Below are 26,887 nucleotides of genomic sequence, written 5' to 3'. Positions count from 1 at the left end.
GAACTTATATGGCTGCACCACTGGACTGGACTTATACAGCAGTACCCGTGGACTTATACGGCAGTATCCCTGAACTTATACGGCAGTATCCCTGAACTTATACGGCAGTGCCCCTGAACATATATGGCTGCACCACTGGATGGGACTTATATGGCAGTACCGCTGGACTTATAGGGAAGTACCCCTGAACTTATACGGCAGTACCCCTGAACTTATATGGCAGTACCCCTGAACTTACATGTCTGCACCACTGGACTGGACTTATACGGCAGTATCCCTGAACTTATACGGCAGTATCCCTGAACTTATACGGCAGTGCCCCTGAACATATACGGCTGCACCACTAGATGGAACTTATACAGCAGTACTGCTGGACTTATACGGCAGTACCCCTGAACTTATACGGCAGTATCCCTGAACTTATATGGCAGTGCCCCTGAACATATATGGCTGCACCACTGGACTGGACTTATACGGCAGTACCACTGGGCTTATTAGGCAGTACCACTGGATTGGACTTATACGGCAGTACCCCTGGACTTATACGGCAGTACCCCTGAACTTATACAGCTGCACCACTGGACTTGACTTATACGGCAGTACCCCTGAACTTATATGGCAGTACCCCTGAACTTACACAGCTGCACCACTGGACAGGACTTATACGGCAGTACCACTGAACTTATACAGCTGCACCACTGGACAGGACTTTAACGGCAGTACCACTGAACTTATACGGCTGCACCACTGGACTGGACATATACAACAGTACCCCTGGACTTATACAGCAGCAGCACTGGACTTATGGCAGCACAGAAAACCACCACTGGACTTACGGCAGCACAGGCCACCACCACTGGACTGATGCAGCACAACACAGCACCACTGCACTGGACTTATGGCAGCACAGGAAACCACCACTGGACTTATGGCAACACAAGACACCACCCCTAGACTGATACAGCACAACATAGCACCAGTGCACTGAACTTATACAGCAGCAGCACTGTACATATGGCAGCACAGGACACCATCACTGGACTGATGCAGCACAATACAGCACCACTGCACTGGACTGGACTTATACAGCAGCACTGGATTTACGGCACCACAGGACACCACCACTGTGACTGGACTGATGCAGCACAAGACACTACCACTGAACTGATGCAACACAAGACACCACTAGAATGACACATAAGAGCCACCCCACGTGCCACACCACTTTCCCGCACAGACACTGAGGAGACACGTCCTCTTGCTACACTCGCTAGGACTGGAGTGAGAATGGTAGCGACGCGTGGCTCATTATATGGAATCCAAAACCCATGAGAATACGACAGCAGGATGATGACGTTTTGCCTCGTTCTTGTTTCCGAGTCTGGCGGGAAGTCCTGAGCCAGGCTCAGATCCGGGCTCGGGACGTGATGTTCAGTAGGGTTCGGTTCTCAGGGAACCGAACCCGCTCATCCCTAATTATCACCCCTGCATTTCAGCAGCACTGCTTATGGTGAGACTACACCAGCTATACATCTGCTGCCACAAACCAAATACGCGACGAGCCCCTCACGAAGCAGAGGAACAGTGCCGCTAATTCAATCCAGACAGGAGGGAGTGATTGGTTACACGCTTTTCATCAGATACATGGCACTATTCCATTTGTGGTAAGCTTCCATAAGGACAGTTACTCTTTCTTTTTTACGTATGGACATTGGACTTTCATTCATTTTTTAATACATACACAAATTGTGGTTGCATTCTATATACACATTTTTTCCCCTTTTTAAAGGAATATAACATTGGGTGCTTCTAAATGTGACTCTATGTACTTGTTTTTATATTTATGTGTGACTATTTTGTTTAAAATAACTTTTTATGTGGAAAACAAAAATAAAAAAATCAAGATACTGATTTTTCATCTTAAAGTGTTGCATCTTTATTCAGCCAGGATTTATTGCTTGGTAATAGTAATGTAAATTAGCGCAATAGCCACATCATTTTCTTTTGCATTTAATTATTTTACCTAAAAAATAATAATAATAATTTACTGATTTTGCACTGCCCAGGCTACAAAATGTATACTATTTTTATAAGGTATGCAATCCTACATCAATATTTTTTTGCTAAACACAAATAATGAACAGCTTTATCATACAGGTATTAAAATTAGTGTAAATACTGGCAAAATGTACTTAATGTGAAGGCTGTGGTAAGATATCTGCTGCCGTACATACTGTATTGGCTGCTTACCTCAGGCTGCCCCTCTCACGTTCAGACTGTTAGGAAAGATGAAACAATTAGTCAGTCCAGACGCAAAATCTAAAAGGAAAAAAGAATGAGAACCACACTTCCTTAAGGTAGGAACATGCCCACCAAACCAAGCTATGTTCCCGGTCAGGAGTGTCATGCTTAGGTGATGGTCATCCTCGGCAGTCTTGGACTAAGAGCACAAATTTCACCTATTGGTGCTCTTGCACCTGGACTGTAAATTCAACCTTGCACTGGAGTGCAAGGTCAACAGTTTGCCAAGAAGTAAAGGATGACAGGTAAGGACAAATGGCCACTGATAGGGACACAAAACACAGAAGGTTTTTACCATGTAGGTCTTGTATTGTGTCCAGCAGACTTTCTGACAGGTCCCTGTACTAAGATTTGAAACATAGAGCCATGCGACGCATAAGGTTAACTTGTTCCTATCTCACCTGTATATCACTTTTAACAATACGGTCCTCAAACTAGCATGATGTATGTGGTGTAGCACAAACTAACAATTCAAACAAAACTAACAAATGTACCCCGCACAAGTAAACACAATACAATAGCACAACACAATATCACAATACAAGATCTGCCCACAGCGTTTATGTGGACCACTGCCTATTTAGAAGCTTACACTAACCCCCAACTGTCCAGAGCTGGCCAGTCCTTTTCTATATCTGGATGTTGCACTACTGGTGGACAGTGGTGGTTGGGTGGGGGCTGAGCAGCCATCCACACCAGAAGTCACCACTTAGGGTATGAGTCAGGACCGCTCTTTCACACTGACCTGTTACTATAGACAGGATGCTGCAAAGCTGGACCTGCCTTGTAACAACTTAAAAATTGGCAGCTTGATCAATTATGGGTGGCTGTTATAATCGGGGCCTAGCAAGCACAGAGCACACTACAGTTCTGGGCTGATTACCCAGAAACCACAAGGCCTCACACATAGAAGCCTGCCTAACAATACGCTAGTGAACTAGGCCTAGCGCCCAGATCACCTTATTTACATGGACAACTCCAAATATGGCCTATCACCCTCCTAAATGCACCATAGGCCTAGGGCCTGGAATATGGGCACGGACCTAGTACCAGACTTATGCTTCTTAGAGAGGTGACTTGAGCCTTGTCTCTAATGCCACCAATTAGTCACAGAGCCCCAACCTCCTATTGCCTCAAGGCCTATTGCCTTATTTAGCCCCTCAGGCCTAATACCTGGCGGCCCTGGTGGTCTAGGTGGAACCTTAATGTAGGTGGTGGTGGCCCAAGGCCGCCTACCTGTATTGCTGGGAGAGGCTGCAGTGGGGAGCTTCCTTATCTCTTTCACTTCCCACACACTGCAGCACTCTCCGGTGCTCAGCTTCTTTCTTCTTCCCTGCCATCGGCTCCGCCGGATCTTCTGCCAGTGCTGCCAGGTCTTCCGCCACCGAGCCACTTCTCCCACTGCTGAGTCTTCTTCTTTCTTCCGGAGCTCTTCCCTACACCCTCTTTGAAGCCCGACTGAGCTCCCCAGCTCCGCAGCATCTAATATAAGATGTTGGGAGGGGGCGGAGCTATGGTGCTGCAAGCCCTGATTGGCTCGCAGTGGAAAGCCCTGATTGTCTGCCAACCCGTGAGCCATTATTGGCTCATAAGTGCTGCGGCTCCATTGGGCGAGCTTGAATCCTTTCAGATGCAAGCTCGTCCACACTGTCCCACTGCGCTATCTGCCAGGCGCCTGTTACCGGAAGCTGCACAGAGACCTCAGCCTCCGCCACGGTAGCCCCACTCACATTAGCACAAAAAATTTAACCCCATCTGATTAAGAGATACACATCCAAGCATGTGCAACAACAATTTTAAGTTAACAAGGCCTGAAACCCAGTCTATACAAAACCTGCAGTATGACAGTTTTAGGGCTATAAAATACAAAACATTTTATGGGTTATGACCTTACATAAAGAACAAGGAAATTATTGATCAAAGAATTCAGAAAAAAATCTGTGACCTGCAGTGCAAATATAGATATGTATTTTCCTAAACCCCCCAAAAAGGGACAAAAAAAAAAAAAAAAAAAGATTCCACTGCAAGTATTACAATTGACACAAAAAAAACCTGACAATTTTTTGTGTCCATTTCTGAATCATGCCCATAGTCCCTTTGAATACTGGGAGAGAGAAAAAGGCAATTTGGAGCCTCTTGTACAAACTAGCTATGACTTAATTTATCTTCCCATCCTCAAGTGTGTACTTCAAAAGAGTGTTTAGCACAGTTGTGAACCTTGTGAGTGATCAGCATAGGAGACTACTTCCCAAAAATGTTTAAATACAGTAACTGATGTTCTTCAAAATGAACTACAGTGGTGGATTCCAGTGGGGACGAACTTATATTGTGAGAAGATGTTAACAACCGTGATGATTAGGATGATAATGACAATTGTGACAATGATTAACAACACTATTAGCCTTAAGCCCACTGGTAGTTAAGTTTATCCAAACCACCAAGATGTTTTCTTTTGTGGTGGGCCAAACAAACCAAATACTTAAATCACAAAGTTGCAGTTCCTGTCACTGAAGTGCTTGGTTTGTTATCTATGCATGGCCCAAGGAAAATTCCATTATGCACCATATTTCATTATAGGCAGTGCCACCAAGATTGTGTTTCAGAGGCAGATTAGCCATATACAGATGTGTCCTCATACATCTTTGCTGCAGTCATGTCAAACAGCTACTCTTGAAACACCAGGGCTCATGAGACTCTGCTAGCATAGGGTAACTTTTTTGTGACTGGGTCTTTGAATCTGCCTACCAAATTCTATGACGCAATGGTCGTGACTTTTTTTGATACCAAGTTCTGTTTTGCTTTATATACAGTACAGACTCACACACACACACACACACACACACACACACACACACACACACACACACACACACACAGTGTGTGATATACAAGTGTAACAGAATATAAGATTACAATTAGCAGTAGGATGGGCAAAAGCCATTGCAAACAGTTCCGCTACTATTTCAGTTAAGTCCTTCTCTTTATGCAAGGGATTCCCCTCCTTCTTTAGACAACATGCTCCTTATCCAGTCTGAAGTCATAAGTTTGTTTTTTCTCTATGGCAGATTGTGTACAAGAACATTCGCTCAATATTGTTGTCATACATTTTGTACTCTGTAGAAAATTGTATACTTCTTTCAAAATGGAAATTGATAGAAGGAAAATCAATGTATAACTTTAGAAATGGTATACCAATAGTTCTATTTCAGTGGTTCTGAAACTCGGTACTTTCACTTGTAACGTTCACTTGTGACTGTGTAAGGCTACTTGGAAAACACGAAAAGTTTGGGGTAATGAGGACCAAGTTTGAGAACTGATGATCTACTGTATTTAACTACCAACATGGGGAAAGATACAGTAAAAGTGGCAATGACAAATGGATGGCTACCAAGCTGCAGTAAATTTGTTGTGATATCAGCATGTCATTAGAAATCCTTTTAAGAATTAATATCAAGAGAACCTCTGGTTAATTGGCATAATATGGCTATTTTAATGTAAGTCTACTGTTTTTAAATTTGAGCCTTTTAAAACCAAGGGGTAAAGCTACCCCTTTTCTCAGGGCCGTAACTAGGTGTGTGCAGAGTGTGCTATGCACACAGGGCCTAATTTAGACTAGAGATAAGTGGCGGGCACGTTTTGTGTTTTTGGTTTTTGTTTTGGATCTGGATCCCCGCTCGTGTTTTGGATGGGGATAGGTTTTGCCAAAACCACCCTTTCGGGTATTGATTTTGGTTTTCGATCTGGGTGATGTTTGAAAAAAAAAAAAAAAAAAAAAGCTAAAATCACAGAATTTGGGGGTAATTTTGATCCTACGGTATTATAAACCTCAATATAATTCATTTCCAGTCTATTCTGAACACCTCACACCTCACAATATTGTTTTTAGGCCTAAACGTTGCACCAAGGTCACTGGATGACTTTTGCTAAGTTACACAAGTGTGCGGCACAAACACCTGGCCCATCTAGGAGTGCTACTGTAGTGTCAGACAGGAAGGCACTTTTCAAAAACTGGGCCCCAAACAGCACATCATTCAAAGAAGTAAAAGAGGTGCAATGAGGTAGATGTACGACTAATCTCAGTGACACAAGTGTGAGGCACAAACACCTGGCCCATCTAGGAGTGGCACTGCAGTGTCAGACAGGATGGGACTTGAAAATACTAGTCCCCAAACAGCACATCATGCAAAGAAGTGAAAGAGGTGCAATGAGGTAGCTGTATGACTAAGCTAAGCGACATAAGCGTGCGGCACAAACACCTGGCCTATCTAGGAGTAGCACGCAGTGGCTGAATGTCGAAAGCGGCCCACAATTTTTTGGGCCACCGACAGCATCTCCTGCCCGCCCCTGTCAATTCTCAAAAAAAATAAAATAGTGATTTTCAGATGCGGTCAATATTACTTGAGCACATGTGAATTACGTATCGGGCGCAAAATTAGGATAGGCAATTAACAGGATCTAAACAGAAAAATCATATATAATCTTAAAATCTTTAAATTCAATACTACAAAAGTGATATTAAATAAAGCAGCTCCTACGGGACAACCTGGATGTCAATTTAGATAATAGCATGAATAAGCTTGATAGTACTAGAACCAATGATAAGGAGCGCTTGATAATTAAAAATACATTATTTTATTTTAATAATAAAATACATAAAAATATGTTAACCTCTAATAATAAATGGTATTTGTCTGATAATAATATATAGCTCACATGTGTGCAAAGTGATAGAACCAAAAAATTCAGGTATAAATGTCAGTTCATTTAGACAAAAGGCCGGTTTTGCAGATAATTCAGCCCTGATAATAATGAAAGTTTCTCACCAACCACCACTTTTCAGGGATAATGTCCAGATTCCTCTCATGGAGCTCAGAGGCTCAATTGACCACCATTTGGAGTGTTAACAAGTATAGATTGATGGGCGTGCTAGCAGCCTTAATGAAATATTAGCAATCTTATCTGTATGCTGACCAGTAGCGGATCTTGCCACGGGCAAGCAGGACTTTTGCCCGGGGCGCCGCCTTCCGGAGGGCGCTGGCGCCATCCGGAGGGCGCCGCACCGTGGCAAGATCCGCCACTGCTGCCCACTGTGTCCCCCGTCCGCCTCCGCTGCCCGCTGCCCGCTGCCGTCCCCGTCCGCCTCCTGTGAAGGGAACTAGACGCTATGCGTCTAGTTTCCCTTCGTGGAGAGTAACTTTGCTGAGCGGTGCGCGATGACGTCATTGCGCACCGCACAGCAAGGGTCCTCTCCACGAAGGGAACTAGACGCATAGCGTCTAGTGTCCCTTCGTGGAGAGGACCTTTTGCTGTGCGGTGCGCGATGACATCATCGCGCACCGCTCAGCATTCAAGCGGCGCTAGCAATGTACAGGGGGTGTAACTGACCACGCCCCCTGTATTAGGTCACGCCCCTTTTCCTGCCTGGGGCGCAGAGCGCCCTTGAACCGGCCCTGATGCTGACGAACGTGATTATATATCCATGGCAGGACAATCGGAAAAAGGTGGAATTACCGGAATGAGCAATCACGGCACTTGGTCCACCACGCTGAAGTTTAAACACTGAGTATCCACTGCGGGAATGGTCAGCGTAGCTTTACCGGAGCGGGCAATCACGGCACTTGGTCCACCGAGCTGGTGATTATCTTAAAGCATCCACTGCGGGAATGGTGAGCGTGACTGTACTTCAGCCTTTTTTCTCAAAAAATTCTGCACCACCAAATTAATTGTATGTGCAAAACATGGGATGTGCTGGAATTTTCCCAGATGTAATACATGCACAATATTGGTGGCACAGGAGAGTGTACCCTTATACCACACACACACTGCAAAGCCTGTAACAAAAATTTGGATAATAATAACCCTTTTATTTGGACGGAGTTATATAACAATATGCGGCACAGTAGAGCATACCGTACTCTAAAATAAAAAGAGTGTTCTTGTCCTAATTGGAGTTTATCTCTGGCTTTTGATTTGTCATGAGGGGTATTGTTGCACAACTGTATGTGTGAGGAGCGTTTAAAGATTGCCAAAAAAAACCTTTATGTGCTTTGAATACGTCTTACACAAGCAAGCATACATGTAAGGATTCACTACTATTATTCCTGAACACCAATTCGGGTGCTTTTCAAAAGGAGGAGGATTTCTGGACTTCTATTGGGACTATACCAACACCTCTACTCTACGTTCTACACGGCTGGGAAAGATTTATAATCATTGCAGTATTATTTTTCTTTTCTTATTGATTTGAATATCATCTGTCCACGGGGACAAATCTGGATTTCTGGGACATTGGAGCGCAAAGTGAGATTGTACCTTTTTTTCTTTCACATTGTATATAGGTTGGTGACCTATTTAGTACTTTTCATTGCAGCTCCTTATTGCAGCGCCAAAAGAGAAAAAGCAATCTTTCTGCTTACCCTAAAAGATAGCCCACCTCACCCATACCTTAATGGAGTATTCAGTTTTCCCATTTCCTGCACAGTTTTTTAAACAAAAGGGTGTACTGCGACTTTTGAATCACCCTGTGTACTGCCGGAAACATGGAGAGTTTTGATCAGAGATTAGCGGAAAAGATAGGCAGGTGGCATTTTAGACATTTTTAGATTGTAAGCTCGCAAGAGCAGGGACTTCTTTCCTCATGTGCCTTTCCTTTCCTTACTTACACTATCTTATACTCCATACTCCCTTTGATGGCACCTAACACTGGGTTTTCTATACCTGTCCTATGTTGTCATGTACTGTAAGTGCGGTTTTCTTGTTTGCTCATGTTATTATGTACTGTGTAATGGGCGCTGCGGATCCCTTGTGGCGCCATATAAATAAAGGATAATAATAATTTTACTTTTTTTTTCCACTGTAAAAAAGATTAGAATAATACAAAGAATATATCTAATACTGTATATTCTTTGTATTCTCATAAACTTTATAGAGTCAAAACTATGGCTTATACTGGAGTATGACAGAAAAGGCTCTGCCTCACCTCACCGCATGTGTCACTGCTTGAGAAACAGAGGACTACAGTGTTGTAAGAGAAGTGTCTTTCGACATTTTATTCAATTAATTCTCTATTTTAAATTCAATATGTTTTTTCTTTATCCTTTATCATATTCATTAGACCTACTGCAACTGCCTATTTTTAACGACCTACTCTTCCATTCTCTCACTCAAAGTTATGAACTGGTGATATGGCATTGTGCAATGCTACTGTCCCAGCTGGCACAGAGAAGCAACTGCCAGCAGCATCACAGCCCTGTGAATGACATCTATCTCCAGGCTTGGACTGGCCCACAGGGGTACAGGGGAAACCACCGGTGGGCCCCACTGCCTGGGGACCCACCTCCTGCTCTAAGGATCAGGTTCTAGACTGTGCACTTGAATTATACATTATACATATGTTACCTTATACAGCACAGGACTATGGTGTATTTTCTACGGGATGCAGTCAGTTTACCTCCAATCAAAATCCCGACGTTCAAAATCCCGACACCAATTGACCGATGGTCAAAATCCCGACAAGGTCAAAATACCGACATGGACAAAACACCGACATTTAAAATACCGACAAGGTCAAAATACCGACATGTAAAATGGCGACAGGTCAAAATACCGACATGAGTTTTTCATGATTTTTTTCATTGAAACCGACTTGTTCATACTTTACCATCTCAGTGGACCTGGAGGGGGAATATAATAGTGTGCCGAGCGCAGCATGGCGAGCGCAGCGAGCCATGCGAGGGGACGCGGTACACTTTATATGGTGTCCATGTTGACTTATGTCGACATACACACACAAAAAACGCATGTCGGTATTTTGACCTGTCGGCATTTTACATGTCGGTATTTTTACCTTGTCGGTATTTTAAATGTCGGTATTTTGTCCATGTCGGGATTTTGACCTTGTCGGGATTTTGACCATCGGTCAATTGGTGTCGGGATTTTGAACGTCGGGATTTTGATTGGAGGTATTTCATACCGATCCCTTTTCTACAGTGCATTGCTGTTATTTATCTGGTACATTATCATGCATGCAGCAGCTGAATTTACTGTATATATTTATGAAGGGGCCCAGACATTGCACTCTCTAATGGTTAGTCAAACCAATGAGGTGGCAGGCCACACCCCCTCTGTGGACTGGTCACACCCCTAAACATGGGCTCCTACCACTGCATTTCCCCGGTGGGCCCTACATGCCCCAGTCCGACACTGTCCATCTCCACCTCACTTGGTAAGAAGAAGCAGGAGAGGAGAATAGAAAGTGATTCCAACGCAGTAATTCCAACAGAAAAACCTGCCCCATCACCTACATCATTAGATGATGCAGGAAGTGCTAGTGTTACTAATGAGCTGCAGACACCTCCCCCTTTGGCCAGGCCATGTGCATTGCATACACAAATGTAAAACAATCCATGAACTACCCGATTGCCATTAATGAGGAAAGGTGGGTGGGGCAGGGCCGGTTCTTGCCCTTGTGGCGCCCCGGGCAAAGTATAGGGGCATTGCTTCAAATGGGGCGTGGTCCGTTACTCCCCCATTTGTGCCCCCTGTAGCACCGCTGAAAGAAAAAAAAAAGATAAAAAAGTATACTTACTATCCCCGCTCCTGATTCCAGACCGCTGCAGACCTCCTCAGCCAGCGCCGCTCTTCTCCTCTCCTCTCCTCTCCTCTCCTCGATCTATGGGAGAGACGTTATTACGTCTCTCCCATAGAACAGCATAGACACTAGAGGTCAATTATAACCCCTAGTGTCTGCCACTATGCTGTGCGGTGCGCGATGACGTCATCACGCACCGCACAGCAAAGGTCCTCTACATGAAGGGAAACTAGACGCTACGCGTCTGGTTCCCTTCAAAGCGGGGGGCACAGCGGATCACTGCGGGGGGCACTGCGGGGGGCACAGTGGCGGATCTTGCATGGTGCGGCGCCCTCCGGAGGGCGCCCCGGGCAAAAGTCCTGCTTGCCCGTGGCAAGATCCGCTACTGGGGTGGGGGCACCTAGTTGTCAGAAATGTAGATGCGTAACCAGCAGTCAGAAATGCAAATAAAAACAGTAAGTTACATGATGTTACTTATTTGGTATTTCAGATTTCCCTGAAATATCAGAGCTCTAGGTTGTTGCCTAGAGTCTGATGGATCTCTGTTCATGGACACAAGCAGTGGGATCTTGTATACAGCGCATGGACAGATACCAATTTTAATCAGTTTTGTGCATGTCCATCCCATATTGGGTCTTAAGGAACTGATTTTCTGTGAAATTTGGCATTTTGGGGCTGCAACAAGGTGAGCGGAAGAAACTACCCTACCTTGTGAGAGTGTCATGAGAGGTCCATGGGAGTATCATTGGCATATACCAAAAGCTATGTGTGAGTCGTGCATATGGAGAAGGGAAGCCTGTCTCTGATCTCTTGCACCTAGCATGGGGCTTGCATAAGTGCCAAAATTAATGAAGACTGTTGCTGTGGCTGGCACTTGCAGACTGCATAAACATTTGCTATGTCCCTATGAAATCTCGCATTAGCATAAGGTAGAAAATCAGGCTTCCACGTCTTCCCACAACTACAGCCACTCTGCATGAGACTCAAAATCAACCCCCTAGTGTTAATCCCAGCCCTTTTACAACCTCATACTTTCAAATGCTCTCTCAAAACCTTCCTCTTCACTAAAGTCTATTCTACTCCTATGTGATCCAACTGTAAACTGAGTGTAACCTGTTACTAATACTACTCTCATTTATTACAACCTAGTACTGTAACCTACACTAGTAACATAGTTATTGAGGTTGAAAAAAGACAAATGTTCATTGAGTTCAACCTGTATTATTAACAACTATAATTCATGCTCTAAAATTTTCTTCCTTTAAACGCTGTATCCATGGATATTTCTTTCAGCTAGGAATTTATCTAATCCATTTTTAAACATATTGACTGAGTCCACCATTGCTACCTTCTCTGGCGGAGAATTCCAAATCCTTACTTTCCTTACTGTGAAGAACCCTTTCCTTTGTTGTGTATGAAATGTTCTCTCTTCTAACCTCAGAGGGTGTCCACGTGTCCTGTCTTAAATTCAACTCTGTGTCCCACAAATGCCTCTCATCCTTTTCAACTTTATTGTAGAGTTAATGAGCAAGCTCTCCCTACATTACCTTAGTTCCCATGTCACTTGTCACCTCACTTTCAACCTTGTAAGTCCTGTTCTGTTCACTACAGTATGTAGCTTTTGTTTTCCTCACTATCTCTGGTGCTGTGAAGTATTGTGGCATATTAAAGATAAATGATGATAATGTTCATGATGATGATGATGATGTCTAGCAAACTGTACATAAAACAATTGTTGGCAATCAATTCAAGTTTCTGTGAACTCTAGTCACTGTAAGTTGAGGACACATTGCAGAACAATGTCATTGCACCAAGCTCAATGACCTAATGACATTTGTAACTGTGGCAGGTGTTTGCTAAACAACGGTGGTGAAATGCTCAGGTTAAATGACACTTATAAATGTACCAGAATCAGGAATATAGTGCTACAGCCGTACACTCTACCAGTTTTCCTTCAGTCTGATTTGCCATGGACCTCAGCGGAATCCTTATTCTTGTCCTCATATTTCTTGTGACCACCATACTGCTTCTATCACAATGGAAGATAAGAGGAAAGCTACCCCCGGGTCCCACTCCACTACCCTTTATAGGGAACATGCATCAGGTCAAGATGAATGATCTCATCAAATCCTTGGTTGAGGTAAGTTGGATGGAGGTCTTTCAGAGCAAAAAACATGTCTACAAGCCCTGATACAATATGAATTTAATAGATTATTTTTTCTAGGATCCAGTATTGTGTCTCACAAATTCCATGTGATACAGTATATCCATAAGTGGGTCTCATAAAATAAGCTGGAAAATTTGCCAGTATGCATATTACATGTTACAGAAAGTAATAATAAAAAAAAATACAAAAATTCTAGTTATAATGTCATAAAGTTAACTGGTAAGATCAAACTGTTATGGTAAAAATGCAAAGATTACAAAATTTAGACAATAAAAAAACTATTGTAAATGACACCAAAAATAGAATTATAATCCATCCAAATTTTGGCATTGACTAATATGGTAAAGATGTGCCTTAGTACACTTATCTTTTTTGCGCAATAGTCTTAAATTGCCTTTAGCGATTTCTGTGCTGTGTATTTTTTCCCCCACTTTTTCTACATGTTCAGACCTAGACGCAATGTTGTTAAAATCGCAAACGGCTGTGTTTCGACTGTCTGCGCATACGCTGCAGCTGCATTGTCCATGTGTGGTCTTTCCCTATGCGATCTCATCCCAGAAGGATGCAATTGCATAGTGATTGACATGCGGAGGGCGTTTGGGGGTGATGACATGGCATTGGGGTGGAGTGGTGCAGGAAACGCAGGCATAATATGGCCATTTCCGGGGTGGCCGGATGACATCACCTGTGTTTCCTGCAATGAGAAACATGGCGGCGGTACGCCTGTATACGCAGCCTGGTTGCATCTACAGGGGTTGACCTCTTTTAGCCACTTTCTGCGATGCAATAGCAAATGAATTGCGATCGCATCGCAGGGCAGCGCTACACATGTTGGGTGTGCAATTTTATCATAGCAGCTTTTGCATTTTATTTAAAAGCTGCTACTGATTCTGAATAATCTCCATAGTGTACTGTGCTTATAGGATTAGTTGTTTTGTTTCAAAGAAATTAGTACAAAGTTCCAGATTAAGAATAACGATATGTTGTGCTGATCACTTGCAACAAATGTTGCCTTTGTACACAGATTGAATACTACTTTGTTTATGATGTACTACTGTATGTACAGTCCTTAGGATGGTATGTGGTTAGCATACCGATCGTCAGGATCCCGGCAGTCACAATACGGATACCGGGATCCCGTCAGGGGCACCATACTGGTATACTGGTGAGGTAGGTGATTCCCCCTCTATGGGCATCCACAATACCCATAGAGGGAGAACAGAACCTGTCGCGAGCGTAGCCACCAAGCCCGCAGCGTGGCAAGCGCAGTGAGCCCGCAGTAGTAGTAGTAGTAGCAGCAGTAGTGGTAATAGTAGCAGTAGTAGTATCAGCAGTAGCAGTAGTAGTAGTAATAGCAGCAGTGGCAGCAGTATCAGTAGTAGTAGCAGCAGCAGTAGCAGTAGTAGTAGTAATAGCAGCAGTGGCAGCAGTATCAGTAGTAGTAGCAGCAGTAGCAGTAGTAGTAGTAATAGCAGCAGTGGCAGCAGTAGTAGTAGTAGTAGCAGCAGTAGTGGTAATAGTAGTAGTAGTAGTAGTAGTAGCAGCAGTAGTGGTAATAGTAGCAGTAGTAGTAGTAGTAGCAGCAGTAGTGGTAATAGTAGTAGTAGTAGTAGTAGTAGCAGCAGTAGTGGTAATAGTAGTAGTAGTAGTAGTAGCAGCAGTAGTGGTAATAGTAGCAGTAGTAGTAGTAGTAGCAGCAGTAGTGGTAATAGTAGTAGTAGTAGTAGTAGTAGCAGCAGTAGTGGTAATAGTAGCAGTAGTAGTAGTAGTAGCAGCAGTAGTAGTAGTAGTAGTAGTAGTAGTAGTAGTAGTAGTAGTAGCAGCAGTAGTGGTAATAGTAGTAGTAGTAGTAGTAGTAGTAGTAGTAGTAGTAGTAGTAGTAGTAGCAGTAGTAGTAGTAGTAGTAGTAGTAGTAGTAGTAGTAGTAGTAGCAGCAGTAGTGGTAATAGTAGCAGTAGTAGTAGTAGTAGCAGCAGTAGTGGTAATAGTAGCAGTAGTAGTAGTAGTAGTAGCAGTAGTAGTAGTAGTAGTAGTAGTAGTAGTAGTAGTAGTAGTAGCAGCAGTAGTGGTAATAGTAGTAGTAGTAGTAGTAGTAGTAGTAGTAGTAGCAGTAGTAGTAGTAGTAGTAGTAGTAGTAGTAGTAGTAGTAGTAGTAGCAGCAGTAGTGGTAATAGTAGCAGTAGTAGTAGTAGTAGCAGCAGTAGTGGTAATAGTAGCAGTAGTAGTAGTAGTAGCAGCAGTAGTGGTAATAGTAGTAGTAGTAGTAGTAGTAGCAGCAGTAGTGGTAATAGTAGCAGTAGTAGTAGTAGTAGCAGCAGTAGTGGTAATAGTAGTAGTAGTAGTATCAGCAGTAGCAGTAGTAGTAGTAATAGCAGCAGCAGTGGCAGCAGTATCAGTAGTAGTAGCAGCAGCAGTATCAGCAGTAGCAGTAGTCATAGCAGTAGCAGTAGTTGTAGCAGTAGTAGCAGTTGTTGAAGTAGCAGCAGTGGTAGTAGTAATAGTACTAGTAATAGTAGTAACAGTAGTAGTAGTAGTCAGGGACGGATTGGGAAACAAAAGTGGCCCTGGAAAAGTTTCTAGAAGTGGCCTCATGTGGGTGGCACCAAATGAACTGCAGGCGGAGCCAATACCAAAGTAGGCGGGATTACTTCAACATTGAATGTAGGCGGAGTTACACCAACAAAAGGCAGAGCATGTCAAATTAGCTGGACCTAACACATTAAAAGTTTAGAAAGTATTGTGTTGTAACAGAAGCAGTTAAATTAAAACTGGGGTGACATTTAATCCTCTGCACACTCGTATCTCAGTCCATCTTCTTCATTTGTCTCTGCTTCTAAGGGGTCAATTCAGTTCAACACGGATTGAATAGCGCTGGGAGGGAGCTCCAGGTGCTATTCAATTCAGAGCGATGCTGTCCCTGACTAGAGGATTTCTTCTTGCACCCTTCTAAGGGTGCGAGCCAAAATTCAACAAAACTAGGTCGGCAGTGCTGCTTTGTGATCTAACGCTGTGCAAACAGCACCACGGTGAGGCTGTTTAGTTGGAGAATGCCCATTCTTGCGACTAAACACCTTATTTAGTCCAGGAATACGTGTATTCTCAGACTTAGCATCACACTGCATTGAATAGCTCCAGAAGCTCCCTCCCGGTGCTATCCAATCCGCATTGAATTGAATGAAACCCTTAGTCTATCTCCCCCACTAAGTCCATCTTCTGAATATGTTTGCTCTCTTAGTCCATCTTCTGCGTGCGTCTCCTCCTCCCTCTCAGTCCATCTCCTGCATGTTTCTCCCAGCCTCTCTTCACATTTTCACACCTATATCATTCTCCCTTATGCAGTGGTGCAAGTAGAAAAAATGTCTTACAGGTACTGTGTGCGTGCACCGAAGGCGCGCACGCAAAAAATGGGTGTGGCCAAATGCCACATGAGGCGTGGACAATGAAAATGGGGGCGTTGTACACATATGGGGGGAGGGGCAGATACACATATGACCCCAATAGTGCCAGATACACGTTGCCCCACAGTGCCAGATATATATTGCCCCACAGTGCCAGATATACATTGCTCCACAGTGCCAGATATACATTGCCTCACTGTGCCAGATACACAATGCCTCACAGTGCCAGATACACAAATGCCCCCACTGTGTCAGATATACATTGCCCCCAGTGCCAGAAACAGAAATGCACCCACAGTGCCAGATATGCCCCCAGTGCCAGATACAGAAATGCCCCCAGTGCCAGATACACATGTCCCCCCCATTGCCAGATATGCCCCAGTGCCAGATATGCTCCCAGTGCCAGATACACATATTCCCGCAGTGCCACAAATGCCCCCAGTGCCAGATACACATGTCCCGCAGTGCCACATATGCCCCCAGTGCCAGATACACATGTCCCCGCAGTGCCACATATGCCCCTAGTGCCAGATACACATGTCCCCCCTTTGCCAGATATGCCCCCTTTGCCAGATATGCCCCCATTGCCAGGTATACATGCCCCAAGTGCCAGGTACACCCCATGAAGCTCTCCCTTGCTGCTCACCGCTGCTGCTGCCGTTACTGTCTCCCGTGTGTGAGAGGAGGAGAGTGCAGCCTGCGCCTTTTCTTCCCCTCAGTGTCCGGCGGGTGCAGGTGGCTGAGTTCAATTCAGCACCGATCCGTGAGCCAATCAAAGCTCGCGGTCCGGCAGCCTTGGCTGCTGGTCCGTGAGCTCTGATTGGCTCACGGGCGGCACTGAATTAAACGAAGACACTGAGGGGCAGGAGAGGCGCAGGCTGCGCTCTCCTCCCCTCACATCAGCGGCGGTGCGGCGGTGAGCAGCGGGGAGGTGCAGAGGAAGGGAGGGATGGGGAGCGGCAAGGTGCGGCAGCCCGTCGGTGTGAGTACGGCGTACCCATGGCTAAATTCCTGCACACTTGCACCACTGCCCTTATGCATGTTTCCTTCTGTCTATTCACTGACCACCTTCTGCCTTTCTCCTTCTGCACAGTTTCTGCCTCTCTCCCCTTTTATCTGCCAAGCTTCGGCCAGTCACTTGATGCAGGGCTTCTGCGCCAATGGGACAGCCACAATTGGAAGCATGCAGCCACCCTGTTTAAATAGGGGGCACAGCTTACTGCTGTACCACCTGACCCTACCTTTACTGCATTTCCACTGGGTGAACAATTCTGAGCAATTCGCTTCCCCATGCTTTGACAATTGTTCCACTTTCTTTTCTACTAGTGATGAGCGGGTTCGGATCCTCGGAATCCGACCTGCCCGAACTTCACCTTTTTTTTACACGGGTCCGAGCGACTCGGATCCTCCCGCCTTGCTCGGTTAACCCGAGCGCGCCCGAACTTCATCATCCCGCTGTCGGATTCTCGCGAGACTCGGATTCTATATAAGGAGCCACGCGTCGCTGCCATTTTCACACGTGCATTGAGATTGATAGGGAGAGGACGTGGCTGGCGTCCTCTCCGTTATAGTAGAACACAGAGTGACTTAGTTAGTTATAATTGTAGGGAGGATTGGGGACGGGGAGCAGCTGTTAGGGAGTACAGTGCAGGGTTTTGATTATACCACCAGTGAGTTTAATCCTTTGTTACTCTGCCTGAAAAAAACGCTCCGACCACCATATCTCTGCTCACTCAGTGTGCTGCACTGCTGCATGATATATCTGTGCTGAGTGCACTGCTCTGCTCACACTGCCTAATTGTGGGGACTGGGGAGCAGTTATAGCAGGAGTACAGTGCACAGTTTTGCTGACAGTGACCACCAGTCCAGTATACGTTTGTCTGCCTGAAAAACACTCCTGTGTTTTTTTTTTCTTCATACTAGTTTAGCAGTTTGCTGACAGTGTCCACCAGGTCCGTTATACAGTATATTATATATATAAGCAGCAGTACGGTAGGCCACGGCTGTACCTACCTCTGTGTCGTCACTCGTCGTCCATAAGTAATATAATACTATACTATCCATCCATCTACATTGTATACCTGTGTTGTTGTTTTTTCTTCATACTAGTTTAGCAGTCTGCTGACAGTGTCCACCAGGTCCGTTATACAGTATATTATATATATAAGCAGCAGTACGGTAGGCCACGGCTGTACCTACCTCTGTGTCGTCACTCGTCGTCCATAAGTAATATAATACTATACTATCCATCCATCTACATTGTATACCTGTGTTGCTGTTTTTTTCTTCATACTAGTTTAGCAGTCTGCTGACAGTGTCCACCAGGTCCGTTATACAGTATATTATATATATAAGCAGCAGTACGGTAGGCCACGGCTGTACCTACCTCTGTGTCGTCAGTGCACTCGTCGTCCATAAGTAATATAATACCATACTATCCATCCATCTACATTGTATACCTGTGTTGTTGTTTTTTTCTTCATACTAGTTTAGCAGTCTGCTGACAGTGTCCACCAGGTCCGTTATACAGTATATTATATATATAAGCAGCAGTACGGTAGGCCACGGCTGTACCTACCTCTGTGTCGTCACTCGTCGTCCATAAGTAATATAATACTATACTATCCATCCATCTACATTGTATACCTGTGTTGTTTTTTTTTTCTTCATACTAGTTTAGCAGTCTGCTGACAGTGTCCACCAGGTCCGTTATACAGTATATTATATATATAAGCAGCAGTACGGTAGGCCACGGCTGTACCTACCTCTGTGTCGTCAGTGCACTCGTCGTCCATAAGTAATATAATACTATACTATCCATCCATCTACATTGTATACCTGTGTTGTTGTTTTTTTCTTCATACTAGTTTAGCAGTCTGCTGACAGTGTCCACCAGGTCCGTTATACAGTATATTATATATATAAGCAGCAGTACGGTAGGCCACGGCTGTACCTACCTCTGTGTCGTCACTCGTCGTCCATAAGTAATATAATTCTATACTATATACCCATCTACATTGTATACCTGTGGTGGCTTTTAGTTGTGCGCAAAATATGGAGAACAAAAATGTGGAGGTTAAAAAAATAGGGAAAGATCAAGATCCACTTCCACCTCGTGCTGAAGCTGCTGCCACTAGTCATGGCCGAGACGATGGAATGCCATCAACGTCGTCTGCCAAGGCCGATGCCCAATGTCATAGTACAGAGCATGTAAAATCCAAAACACAAAAGATCAGTAAAAAAATGACCCAAAAATCAAAATTAAAAGCGTCTGAGGAGAAGCGTAAACTTGCCAATATGCCATTTACGACACGGAGTGGCAAGGAACGGCTGAGGCCCTGGCCTATGTTCATGGCTAGTGGTTCAGCTTCACATGAGGATGGAAGCACTCATCCTCTCGCTAGAAAAAAGAAAAGACTTGCGGCAAAAGCACAGCAAAGAACTGTGCGTTCTTCGAAATCACAAATCCCAAAGGAGAGTCCAATTGTGTCAGTTGCGATGCCTGACCTTCCCAACACTGGACGGGAAGAGCTTGTGCCTCTTTTTTTCTTTGCGTCATGTGCTGTTTGGGGAGTATTTTTTGGAAGGGCCATCCTGCGTGAGATGGGCCAGGTGTTTGTGCCGGCCACTAGGGTCGCTTAGCTTACTCACACAGCTACCTCATTGCGCCTCTTTTTTTCTTTGCGTCATGTGCTGTTTGGGGAGTATTTTTTGGAAGGGCCATCCTGCCTGACACTGCAGTGCCACTCCTAGATGGGCCAGGTGTTTGTGTCGGCCACTAGGGTCGCTTAGCTTACTCACACAGCTACCTCATTGCGCCTCTTTTTTTCTTTGCGTCATGTGCTGTTTGGGGTGTATTTTTTGGAAGGGCCATCCTGCCTGACACTGCAGTGCCACTCCTAGATGGGCCAGGTGTTTGTGTCGGCCACTTGTGTCGCTTAGCTTAGCCATCCAGCGACCTCGGTGCAAATTTTAGGACTAAAAATAATATTGTCAGGTGTGAGGTGTTCAGAATAGACTGGAAATGAGTGTAAATTATGGTTATTGAGGTTAATAATACTATGGGATCAAAATGACCCCCAAATTCAATGATTTAAGCTGTTTTTTAGGGTTTTTTGAAAAAAAACACCCGAATCCAAAACACACCCGAATCCGACAAAAAAAATTCGGTGAGGTTTTGCCAAAACGCGTTCGAACCCAAAACATGGCCGCGGAACCGAACCCAAAACCAAAACACAAAACCCGAAAAATTTCCGGTGCACATCACTACTTTCTACTGTCTGTTCCCTATCTGTGTGTATGCCTTCATCTATCAATCACCTGTCTGTCTTTCACCTTCTGTTAGCCTTCTTGTCTCCAATTTCTTCCCCATTCCCCTCCTCTTTGTGTGTTTTCTGTCCCTACCAGGGCTTAAAGTGGTTCTGGAGAGGTGGTGGAACTCATTTCCCCCGCCACTGACTCCCCTTCCGTTGAGCAGAGGCAGGGGCGATGGTAGGGTGTTAGGCACCCCCCATAAACTACAAATTTGTGCCCTAACCCCCATACTGTCTAAAGGAACAGTGCACGCAGAAGGCGTGTGTCACAAAAAAGGTGTGCGGCATCACATGGAATGGGCGTGGCCACACAAGAGTACCCCCAATACAAATTATGCAACACAGTAGCACACTCTTAGGGGGATATTCAATTGTTTGAAAAGTCAGTTGGGTGTCTGTTTTTTCCTATCTAATAGACAAACACCCAACCGACTTTTCAAACTTTGAATTTCCCCCTTATTGTCATTACACTGTACATAGGCCCTCATTCCGAGTTGGTCGCTCGCTAGCTAGTTTTAGCAGCCGTGCAAACGCATAGTCGCCGCCCACTGGGGAGTGTATTTTAACATAGCAGGAGTGCGATCGCTTGTGCAGCAGAGCGCATGCAAACACATTTTGTGCAAAACAAGACCAGCCCTGTAGTTACTTATTCTGTGCGATGATTGCTGCGACGAGTGATGTGGTATTGACGCCAGGTACCCGCCCTGCAAATGCCTAACCACGCCTGCATTTTTCCAAACACTCCCAGAAAAGGGTCAGTTGACACCTAGAAACTCCCACTTCCTGTCAATCTTCTTGCGACCGCCAGTGCGACTCAAAGCGTCGCTAGATCCTGTGCAAAAGCATGTCGGCTGTTGTACCCGTACGATGCGCGTGCACATTGCTGTGCATGCGCAGATCAGCCCCGTTTTGACATGATCGCTGCGCTGCGAAAATCCGTAGTGATCAACTCAGAATGAACCCCATAGTGCCTCTATTTCATGTTACACCACAGAGTAGTGCCCTATATTCACGCTATGCTACAGCGTTGCGCCCCTTATACACATGCCCACAGTATCCGTGCCGCTTATATACAAAATAATACCCAAGGTAACAGTGCCGCTTATACACATAATAATGGACACGGTATCAGTGCTGCTTACATACATAACAATACCCCAATACCCACGGTATCAGTGCCATTTGTACACATAATAATGCCAACGGTATCAGTGCCGCTTATACACATAATGGCCACGGTAGCAGTGCCGCTTATAAACACATAATGGCCACGGTAGCAGTGCCGCTTATAAACACATAATGTCCACGGTAGCAGTGCCGCTTAAACACATAATAATGCCCACAGTAACAGTGCCACTTATACACATAATGGGCACAGTATCAGTGGCGCTTATACACATAATTAGCACGGTATCAGTACCGCTTGTATACATAATGCCCACGGTAGCAGTGCTGCATATACATATAATGCCCATGGTAGCAGTGCCGCTTATACACATAATAATGGCCATTGTAGCAGTGCTGCTTATACACATGTCCATGGAAGCAATGCCCCTTTTACACATAATAAATGTCACCCCCACCCCACTTGCCTCATCTCTCAGTGGTGTCTGCTCTCAGTGCGCCACCAGCTCCTTATTCCCTCCGCAGTCCAGCACCATTAGAGGGGGACAGGGGGAGGTGGGCTAAGGGTGTAAGTCTAGCGCCACCTGCCCACCGTCCCTTTAATTTGTGTGGGAGCTGCGGCTATACTACAGCGCTGCACTAAAGAATTCTCATGGCCGGCAAAGTGGGGTGGAGGAAATTGAACTGAGAGTATTCCTCTTCTGCATACTGTTACACCCCCCCCCCCCCCATCCAGATCTCCATGTTACACTGGCACTGCAGCTCTCGATCTTTAAAAAAATGTCCTGCAAACTGCAGTACCTGATAGTGGTACACGGAGATCTGTCTGACTGCTACAATCAGGGCAGGCTCCATGTCACCATTTCTTCCAGCTTCTTCCCCCCTCCCTGCAGACAGGCTGGCATTACAGTCTGGTGGTGGCCGGGAGCACAGTGCAGGCAGAGGTCAGAGTAGACTAGACTTATACCAGTGGCGGATCTAGACTTATAGGAGCAGGGCCAGTGCTAGGGTGTTCGGCGCCCCCCTGCAAACTATAAATTTGCGCCCTACCTCCCATACTTCACAAAGGGACAGCGTGCCGGAGTTGACAGCACGTGCCAGGCATTGCTTCTGCATGGTGCCTGTGAGGCAGGTTGACCCGCATGACGTGGAGGGGTGAGGCTCCTGTACCAGTGCCGTAACTAGACATTTTAGCGTGGTGTTCAAAAAAACTGCATCGGCGCCCCCTCCCCCCAAATATAAAACCGGGCCAATGCGCGCGCCAAAATATAGGAGTGTGGCTTTATGGGGAAGGGGCGTGTCTACATAGCTCCCTTTTACACAGTACGGCAGGTATTTTACAGTACGGCACATAGAGTACCATTTTACACATTACAGCAGCAGAGTCCCGTTTTATACATTACAGCAGCAGAGTCCCGTTTTACACATTATAGCAGCAGAGTCACCCTTTGTTACATATTACAGCAACAGAGAGTGAGAGTGAGTGAGAGTGTGTATGTGTGTGTGTCTCAAGGCACCTGTTAGGGCGATGCGGCATCCAGGACTACCAGGCGCAGACGCTCATTTACTGGCGCTCACAGTCCCCTCTCCAGTGCTCAGGCTGCGGCGGGTGTCACAGTAGAGGCAGCAGTGGCTCCTATACGGCACCAGGCGGCTGAAGGAGCGCTCTCTCTCTCCACTTCAGAGGTGGCGGCGGTGGGTCTCCCTGCCAGCATCAATAGAGGCAGCGGCGGCTCCTATACGGGACCAGGTGGCTAAAGGAGCGCTCCCTCTCCACTTCAGAGGTGGCGGCGGAGCACACAGCCAGAATTACCGCACAAAGGGTAACACCAAATGGCACACTCCCCGTCGCTTACAGAGGCAGGCACCGGCGGATAGCGTAAATTTCACTACTCCATCACTGACCAAAACAGCCGTTGGTAGGGGTGTGCTGCCAGATGGTGCGCCTTCACTGCACTTGCGCTGTGGGCAGGGCCGGTTCAGGGGTGCTCTGCGCCCCGGGCAGGAAATGGGGCGTGGCCTAATACAGGGGGCGTGGTCAGTTACGCCCCCTGTACATTAAAAGCGCCGCTTGAATGCTGAGCGGTGCGCGATGACGTCATTGCGCACCGCACAGCAAAAGGTCCTCTCCACGAAGGGAAACTAGACGCTATGCGTCTAGTTCCCTTCGTAGAGAGGACCTTTGCTGTGCGGTGCGCGATGACGTCATCGCGCACCGCTCAGCAAAGTTACTCTCCAGGAAGGGAAACTAGACGCATAGGGGTATATTTACTAAGCTCCCGATTTTGACCGAGATGCCGTTTTTTCTTCAAAGTGTCATCTCGGTTAATCTCGGTCATTTACTAAACACTAATCACGGCAGTGATGAGGGCATTCGTAATTTTTTGCAAGTTCAGGTAAAAAATTACGAATGAATACACCATCGGTCAAAACGCGGCTGTTTAAGTATGAATCTCAGTCATTTACTAAGAAGTGCAAAGCCAAAAAAGAACAAACACTGCCGTCAAAAATTACAACTCGTAAAAAAGTGCTTAAAAAAAACAGACCTTTTTTTTTTATTCGTGATTGGATAGGCATGCACGGATCCATGAGATCCGTGCATGTATATCAGTGGGAAGGGGTGGGAAAGTGCTTATTTTTTCAAAAAAAATTGCGTGGGGTCCCCCCTCCTAAGCATAACCAGCCTCGGGCTCTTTGAGCCGATCCTGGTTGAAGAAATATGGGGAAAAAAATGACAGGGGTTCCCCCATATTTAAGCAACCAGCATCGGGCTCTGCGCCTGGTCCTGGTCCCAAAAATACGGGGGACAAAAAGAGTAGGGGTCCCCCGTATTTTTAAAACCAGCACCGGGCTCCACTAGCTGGACAGATAATGCCACAGCCGGGGGTCACTTTTATACAGCGCCCTGCGGCCGTGGCATCAAAAATCCAACTAGTCACCCCTGGCCGGGGTACCCTGGGGGAGTGGGAACCCCTTCAATCAAGGGGTCCCCCCCCCCCAGCCACCCAAGGGCCAGGGGTGAAGCCCGAGGCTGTCCCCCCCCATCCAATGGGCTGCGGATGGGAGGGCTGATAGCCTTTGTTGTAAAATAAAAGATATTGTTTTTAGTAGCAGTACTACAAGTCCCAGCAAGCCTCCCCCGCATGCTGGTACTTGGAGAACCACAAGTACCAGCATGCGGCGGAAAAACGGGCCCGCTGGTACCTGTAGTACTACCACTAAAAAAATACCCAAAAAAAGACAAGACACACACAACGTGAAAGTATAATTTTATTACATACATACACACATACATACATACTTACCTATGGCCCCACGCAGGTCGGTCCTCTTGTCCAGTAGAATCCAAGGGGTACCTGTTGAATAAATTATACTCACGAGATCCAGGGGTCCAGGCTCCTCGGCAAATCCAGGGTTAATCCACGTACTTGTTAAAAATAAAAAAACGGTATTCCGACCACGAACTGAAAGGGGACCCATGTTTGCACATGGGTCACCTTCCCACGAATGCCAGAAACCCACTTTGACTTCTGTCTAAGTGGGTTTCTTCAGCCAATCAGGGAGTGCCACGTTGTAGCACTCTCCTGATCAGCTGTGTGCTCCTGTCCTCACTGACAGGCAGCACACGGCAGTGTTACAATGTAGCGCCTATGCGCTACATTGTAACCAATGCTGGGAACTTTCTGCTCAGCGGTGACGTCACTTTAGGTCAACCGCAGGGCAGAAAGTTCCCAGCATTGGTTACAATGTAGCGCATAGGCGCTACATTGTAACACTGCCGTGTGCTGCCTGTCAGTGAGGACAAGAGCACACAGCTGATCAGGAGAGTGCTACAACGTGGCACTCCCTGATTGGCTGAAGAAACCCACTTAGACAGAAGTCAAAGTGGGTTTCTGGCATTCGTGGGAAGGTGACCCATGTGCAAACATGGGTCCCCTTTCAGTTCGTGGTCGGAATACCGTTTTTTTATTTTTAACAAGTACGTGGATTAACCCTGGATTTGCCGAGGAGCCTGGACCCCTGGATCTCGTGAGTATAATTTATTCAACAGGTACCCTTGGATTCTACTGGACAAGAGGACCGACCTGCGTGGGGCCATAGGTAAGTATGTATGTATGTGTGTATGTATGTAATAAAATTATACTTTCACGGTGTGTGTGTCTTGTGTTTTTTTGGGTATTTTTTTAGTGGTAGTACTACAGGTACCAGCGGGCCCGTTTTTCCGCCGCATGCTGGTACTTGTGGTTCTCCAAGTACCAGCATGCGGGGTAGGCTTGCTGGGACTTGTAATACTGCTACTAAAAACAATATCTTTTCTTTTACAACAAAGGCTATCAGCCTCCCCATCCGCAGCCCATTGGATGGGGGGGGACAGCCTCGGGCTTCACCCCTGGCCCTTGGGTGGCTGGGGGGGGGGGACCCCTTGATTGAAGGGGTCCCCACTCCCCCAGGGTACCCCGGCCAGGGGTGACTAGTTGGATTTTTGATGCCACGGCCGCAGGGCGCTGTATAAAAGTGACCCCCGGCTGTGGCATTATCTGTCCAGCTAGTGGAGCCCGGTGCTGGTTTTAAAAATACGGGGGACCCCTACTCTTTTTGTCCCCCGTATTTTTGGGACCAGGACCAGGCGCAGAGCCCGATGCTGGTTGCTTAAATATGGGGGAACCCCTGTCATTTTTTTTCCCATATTTCTGCAACCAGGATCGGCTCAAAGAGCCCGAGGCTGGTTATGCTTAGGAGGGGGGACCCCACGCATTTTTTTTAATTATTTTACAGTGTTTAATTAAAAACAAAAAAAATAAGAACCCCAGCACGGATCACACAGATCCGGCCGAGATTGATTGTAAAAAAAAACGGCAGTGTTTTGCTAATCACTGCCGTAAAAATAGGTAAAAAAAAACGAATGACATCGACATCGGAAGAAAAGAAAAACCCGAATACGACAGCTTAGTAAATCCATCGTAATAAATTCAAAAAGTTGCAGTTTTACACT

General features: G+C 45.8%; 1 protein-coding gene across 1 annotated transcript in view; it reads left to right on the top strand.

Annotated features, from left to right (window-relative positions):
- The first annotated feature begins 12,817 nt into the window (after window positions 1–12,817).
- LOC134949259 (cytochrome P450 2F3-like) overlaps window positions 12,818–26,887 on the top strand; it is a 61,876-nt gene continuing 47,806 nt past the window's right edge. The window contains exon 1 of the mRNA XM_063937746.1: window positions 12,818–13,031. Coding sequence (XP_063793816.1) covers window positions 12,861–13,031 — 171 coding nt within the window. The 5' untranslated portion in view covers window positions 12,818–12,860. The remainder of the gene's footprint in view (window positions 13,032–26,887) is intronic.

Source organism: Pseudophryne corroboree, chromosome 8, assembly GCF_028390025.1.
Source record: "Pseudophryne corroboree isolate aPseCor3 chromosome 8, aPseCor3.hap2, whole genome shotgun sequence".
In the NCBI taxonomy this organism is placed as follows: domain Eukaryota; kingdom Metazoa; phylum Chordata; class Amphibia; order Anura; family Myobatrachidae; genus Pseudophryne; species Pseudophryne corroboree.
Note: the sequence above shows the minus strand (reverse complement) of the source record. Positions and strands in the feature narration are given on the sequence as shown.